The sequence below is a fragment of the Maniola jurtina genome, chromosome 4 (assembly GCF_905333055.1).
Source record: "Maniola jurtina chromosome 4, ilManJurt1.1, whole genome shotgun sequence".
NCBI classification, from domain to species: domain Eukaryota; kingdom Metazoa; phylum Arthropoda; class Insecta; order Lepidoptera; family Nymphalidae; genus Maniola; species Maniola jurtina.
This window is the reverse complement of record NC_060032.1, coordinates 10413149-10419653: the sequence shown is the minus strand read 5'-3', so window position 1 is coordinate 10419653 and position 6505 is coordinate 10413149. Positions and strand designations below refer to the sequence as shown.

The 6505-nt window shown below is 35.2% G+C and overlaps 1 protein-coding gene across 1 annotated transcript; it reads left to right on the top strand.

Annotated features, from left to right (window-relative positions):
* Window positions 1-2379: 2379 nt before the first annotated feature.
* LOC123864889 (1-acyl-sn-glycerol-3-phosphate acyltransferase beta-like) lies at window positions 2380-6123 on the top strand. The gene is made up of 5 exons (XM_045905618.1): window positions 2380-2775; window positions 3675-3808; window positions 4106-4287; window positions 4455-4623; window positions 4941-6123. The coding sequence occupies exons 1-5, from the start codon at window positions 2585-2587 to the stop codon at window positions 5087-5089; spliced, it is 825 nt and encodes a 274-aa protein (XP_045761574.1). The 5' UTR covers window positions 2380-2584; the 3' UTR covers window positions 5090-6123.
* The last annotated feature ends 382 nt before the right edge of the window (window positions 6124-6505 follow it).

Sequence of the window (6505 nt, the reverse complement as noted above, 5' to 3'; positions counted from 1 at the left end):
GTATACTTACCTATATTATCATTCTATTCTAGGCTAGGTACACAACCATGTTAAATTATTATTAATGAAATCATGATAAATTGAAGCTATTAATTTTATTATTATACCTATTAGCTTTCCAAAGTAGCATATCTACTAAAATATTATGTTAAAGTTTACACGCAAAATATTATCCAAAATATTATTATGGAAACTAATGAAGTAGTGACTAACCTAAACTGAAGTTAAAATTATAAGGCCATCCAAAGGCAAAATATTGTACTTAACTACTTACTTATCCTTATATTGTGCAGTATCTCTAAAATGTCCATAATATTGCACCATTGCAATGTACTTAAATCTGCCGACAGTATCTAACACAATTTCAGCACTCAGGTATAGGTATTATGGACTTTCCAAAGTTTCGATTGCAATAAGCGTTGAACTTTGAAACTACTCGTATGAACCTGGCGTAATGGTAGAGTGCCCTGTATTCGTGTTTCTCAAACAAACATGTTCAAATTTCACAAATCAAGTTTTGCAGCACGCGGTTCTACCCACATTACTCATATCCTGTTGGAAATATCTGGTGTTTCGACGTAGTCCTACGTTCTATTTTGCAATTTGTTTAGGTATATCTTCTTTTTCTCTGGGCTGGTTTCCGCACTTAAACGTTTCCGTCTGTTGTGCGTACAGAAGTAGGCAGTGGCGTGCACAGGTCTTATAGCCAGGGTAAGCATTAAGGTATGAACTTATTTTCAGGCAGGTCATAATGGAAAATAAGTTATGATTTAGTACAACTAGGGTAGGCAGTACTTTTATACCTCTATAAGCTGCAAGCCACTGGACCTAGGTACCTATAAATACCTACCTACCATGCGGAAATATGCAATTAAACGAGGGTTAAACCTCATTGAATACCATACAGAACTTTACAACTTCTAAGCAAATAGCAGGTATAAGAGGATTGCAATTTTGTTTCATAATAAGTAGATATTTAAATATATGCCAAGCTATATGGCCTAAACTCTTCTTTTTCTGAGAGGAGACCCTTGCTCAGAACTGGGCCAGCGAAGGGTTAATCATGATGAGATTAAAAGAGATAAGAAGACAAGAGATAGAAGATGTTAGAGAAGGGAAAGCGATAGTACAATGATAAATAATTGGCAGAAAGAACCCCTACTAGGTACATTGACTGATGTGTCTATTACTCATACTTCTCGAATAGTTTGAGGTGGCGAAATGTGAATGCGACATAATTATAATGTACCGTACTGAGAGAAATCAGGCAAACGGAAAAATGAATTACGTACAGAATATACCACACGTCAATTCCCATACAAGTTGATGTAAACATTTCGAACGAAGTGATCGTTGAATATGAAACAGCAATCACGATAGCTGCAAACTTTATGAATGTTTAAATTGTAGGCGGTTATAAAATTGAACAGCTTCACGGATTGCTCGGAGGGAGCTTCTTTATTAATATTAACGGTTTATAAAAAAATAATAAAATGAGTAAGTATCGCTTATTTAACATCTGTTTTGTGCAGTGAATTTTTGCCGTGGACATATCAATTTTGCATTGTGCGTAATAATAATCATCATGATAACACATCGCAGGCTCACTACAGAGCACAGGTCTCCTCTCAGAGTGAGAAGAGTTTGGCTATAGTCTACCACGCTGGCCAAGTGCGGATTGGCAGACTTCACACACCTTTGAGAACATTATAGAGAACTCTCAGGCATGCAGGTTTCCTCACGATGTCTTCTTTCACCGTCAAAGCGAGGGATATTTGATTATTTAAAACGCACATAACTTCGAAAAGTTAGAGTTGCGAGCCCGGGATCGAACCTATCGAAGCTATAACCGAGGTGGACGTCCTAACCACTAGGCTATCACAGTTTATCACCATAACATAAGTGATAAGACTGCTTTGTACAAACTGTATTTAATTTGAATCACTAACAAGTTAGTATTTTTTATCATTTTCATCAAATCATTTATTGTTGTCTCAGGTATGTTATCAAGAATGAATCTTAAGGTACAATTCCAGCACCACAGTTAGATCCAAAGTTAATTCCTGCAAGGTCTAGACCTCGCATAGTTGCAAGACGCAACTCGGAGCCATAAAAGGCACTAGCGACCCGCGCCGGCTTCGCACGAGTGCAACGTAGATAGATATACTTAACGTCATTGTGGTAATTTTCTTATATTAAGTATATTAGTATATTTTAAAAGAATAAGACATCATTTTCAGATGGACAGACGGCATCAAACGAGTCGCAGAAAGCTCGAAGTTCCTACAAGAGACCTGTGCCCAGCCATGGACGTCATCGGCTGGTAATGATGATAATAATGATGATACGTTGACGCACGCCAGAGATGCTTTGCTCGAAACTGTACCTTAAGCGAGGAAGTTTACAAGGTTTACAAGAACAACATTCATTAACTTGTTTGTGGCTGACGCAAAACAAAAATAATAACATTCACTGTTAGAATATCCAATAAACAAGTGCTAAAAATTGAGGGGAAAAGAAATAAAAAAAAACTTGTGTTTGTTGAAATACCAATTATTTATTTATCTACTTGTTAAAGGGAACAATGTGGGATGTTCACGTTTACATTTTTTATTCATTAGTGGTGTACCTTATTTGGAAATTTGTTTTGTGTGAATTGCCAGATTATGTGATTTATTACGCTAAATTCGGTTTCTACATCGTCAGCTCACAGATTGTTTCTGCTGTATTGTTACCGTATCTAGCTATCCGTCCAAGAGACCTCAGGAATGGAAAGTAAGTAGTAGGTAGATTTTTTCCCGTCTATTATTCCTGAATTTATGTAGTTTTGAATTCTTTTGAATTCTGTAAACCCTCTTAGAGACAACCGTGGTATCTACCTACTAACTGATAAAAAATAATACACAAACCACAAAATACATACAAGCAAAAAAACCATCCAGAATGAATTATTTTCTCATTATACTTAATAATATTATTACCTAATACCTAAATCTTACGGTTGGCTACATATTCATTTATGTTTATTACAACACTAATATTTTCTTAGAAGAGATTTGGAGGTTTTGACCGAATTCAAAATAAGGTCAAGACTCAAAATTCATGTTATCTTACTTTTAAATATCACACTAATATTATAAAGGCGAAAGTTTGTATGTGTGTGTGTGTGTGTGTGTGTGTGTGTGGTGTGTGTGTGTGTATGTTTGTTACTCCTTCACGCAAAAACTACTGAACGGATTTGGCTGAAATTTAGAATGGAGATAGATAATATCCTGGATTAGCACATAGGCTACTTTTTATCCCGGAAAATCAAAGAGTTCCCACGGGATTTCGAAAACCTAAATCCACGCGGATGAAGTCGCGGGCATCGGCTAGTAAGGTATAAATATGAAAGTTAGGATGTTTGGTTCCTTCACGCTACAATGACTGAATCGATTTGGCTGGGAATGGAGATATAATAGTTAGGTATATACCTACCCTGAATTGACAGAAGTTACTTTTTATCTTGGAAAAACGAAGAGTTCCCGAGGAATTTTTAAAAACCTATGTCATCATCACTCATCATTATTGTCAAGCTAATAATTACCTATAAGGATGTTTAATTGGTACCTACTTATTAAAAAAAAATCTAAGTTGACGAAATTGTAGTTATGGTAAAGTTTTTCATTTTCCAGTTTAATGGCACGGATAATGCAACATGTGTCAAAGGTATTAGGAGTAAAATGGGAACACAGAAATGAAAAAATTCTCTTAGAAGAAACAGGTGCAATTGTAGTAGCAAACCATCAGTCTGCTCTTGATATTCTAGGTAAGGGTTTTCACATGCTAATATTCTCTCTCTCTGTGTCGTATTCCTCAATACTGAGGGTTGTAACCCTTTTCCATTAATCAGATAACAGTGGGTGTGTGAGTCCATCAAGGCCTTGATCTCACTTGTAATGGAATATAAGAAAACAACCAGGTTGCATCTGGGCGACAGTTATGGTGGGGAATGGGTATGTGTCTGTGCAATTACGAGAAGTAATCAGGTGTTAGTTTTTGAAGTAGGTACATTACATGAATCTGTGAAACTAAATAATAATAATTATACAATGTTTGATTGTAGGTATGTTTAGCGTATGCCATGTCGCCCCGAAAACGGCGCCCGTGTGCAAAAAAGAAATTCTGTATTTGTTCCCGTTCGGGTTGGCTGCTTATCTTAATGGATGCATTTTCATCGATAGAAGGAACCCTGAAGCCGCCCGCAATATCTTAAAAGCAGAGGCCGATATTCTGTTCAAAAATATGGTAAATAATAGGGAGTGCTAGCGCGGACTTTGTTATTATTACATTGGGGAAATAGCAATTATTGTAGTTTGCTGTGTCGATACAACCTGATAATAAATCTAAACCTATGCACTATTACTATAAATTTATGATTATTCTGAAAAGGTTTTAATATTGTTATATTTCAGTCAAAAATTTGGATGTATCCCGAAGGAACGAGGAATAAAACTTGTGATAAACTGCAGCCTTTTAAAAAGGGTGCTTTTAACTTGGCGATTGCTTGTCAAGCTCCAATCATACCAGTGGTTACATCACCCTACTATTTCTTAGATGGAGAAAAACGTATTTTTAACAATGGTAATTTTTTAATTTCAGTAGGTTTAATTATAAATTATCAATTTAACTACATTTGGCCAAATAATAAGATAAAAAAACCAATAATAAGACATTCATAAAGAATAAAATGTAATAAACTAGCTATTGTATTCTCCTCATGCCTACAACTCTACATCAGGCGTCGAAAAATTGGCCCTTTGTAACAGTAGATTACATGACGTGTTCTTAATTTTTTTTTACAATCAAAATACGAATTCTAGCTTTTTTACTATTGCTTAGTAAATACATATTTATTCGCAAAGTTAAAGGTGAAAAAAAAACCAGTTCTCTACTTTCAGGTCGCGCGATAATTCAGTGTTTAGAACCTGTGCCTACTAAGGGATTAACAATGGACGACTTGCCAGAACTCTTGGACAGAGTTCATAAAATGATGGAGGTTACCTATTTAGAACTGGGAAACGAAGTGGCGTGCCTGGCAGCAAACTAATCTTAAGGGCTTTCATCCACAGTGACTTATTGCAGTGATACAGTAACTATATTATGTAATAGTATATTATAGTTGTTAAAAAGTCGCCATATAATTATAGCGAGGTGTCGCTGTATCGCTGTCCCGTGTACCAGTCGCGATAAAATAATCGTAGCGACGCGTTCAGCGATGAAGAATCGTAGCAACGCGCCACAACGATTTTTTTTCGTAACACAATCGTAGAGCACAATAGCTGAACCATCGATGCAGTAGTGACTCAAAAGGTGCTCGAAAGCCTTTATTTTATCCCATGCTTGATCTCAATTTACCTAAGATTCTGAGTTAATTGGAAAAAAATGTCCTAATTTTTATTGGTTACAAATTATAGCATTATATCTGTATATTTATTATCTTTGTACTCCTCTGAATTTCACCTCTGCATAATTGATTTTAATCTTATTTGGAACAGAGATAGCATCCCGGAGACGGACATACAATACCTACGTCCTGTACTAACTGTATAATGTATATACATATAATTTTGTTTTTAGTATGGATTATTAATCATACAAATTATACAATAATAAAACTTGACTCCATAATTTTTATGTTCGTTCTGGACTTCGATTTAATTATTAATACATAAGAAAACTAACGCAAATATAATGTTGTATCAGTGTGCATGTGAATGGGTCAAGCGGTTTCTTTTAATTGTTTAATTATATCTTTATTTAAATTATTCCACCAACTTCTATACCTAAGTACCTATCTGCACCTTTTAAAAGCATGTTTAGGTTAAGGTTTCATGTGCAGTATATTGCTTATATTGAAATAATAAGTATATATTACATAATGTAATAGGTACATATTACAGAGTGTTCGATAATGCCCGTAACATTTCGGCAAGTAACTCTTCATACATTATAAAATATTTCAAGGTTTGTATAAATAAATGTAGGACCTTGCAGGCAGATATTCCGCTATATTTTTGAAGCAATAAATAATTATAATTAGTGAACAACATTGGGACGTTGGTACATTAAAATTATTTAAATTAGTACGACTTAAGTGCTTACATAAGTATTTGAAAGGTATTCAAAAAAGCATATTATGTTGAAAAGAAAATAAAGTATCTTCTTCATATAAATGTTTTTCCTTGTAATAATAATCAATTACAGGATTTCCTTCCTTTTTTCCTGTCTACTTCAGGTTAAAGCGCCGGCCACACAGGCCGCGTATACGTCGCGTAAGCGTAGACGTAGCGCGTACCATTGCGTTGTGATGTATGGAACTGTATGAGACATGGCATACCGCTTGCGTGGCGTGAACGTTTAAGAGGGCTGTCTCCGTCACTCGTTTCATACAATCGAAGTTCCAATTTCATTTGAATACTAAGCAACCAAAGTTCATGAAATTTTGCAGACATATTCTAGAAAC

Excerpts from the sequence above, each read along its gene's own strand:
- LOC123864889 (XM_045905618.1), top strand. The coding sequence starts at position 2,585 with ATGTGGGATGTTCACGTTTACATTTTTTATTCATTAGTGGTGTACCTT. Across the intron at positions 4,288-4,454 it reads ATATTCTGTTCAAAAATATG|TCAAAAATTTGGATGTATCC; the intron begins GTAAATAATAGG and ends GTTATATTTCAG. Across the intron at positions 4,624-4,940 it reads AAAACGTATTTTTAACAATG|GTCGCGCGATAATTCAGTGT; the intron begins GTAATTTTTTAA and ends CTCTACTTTCAG.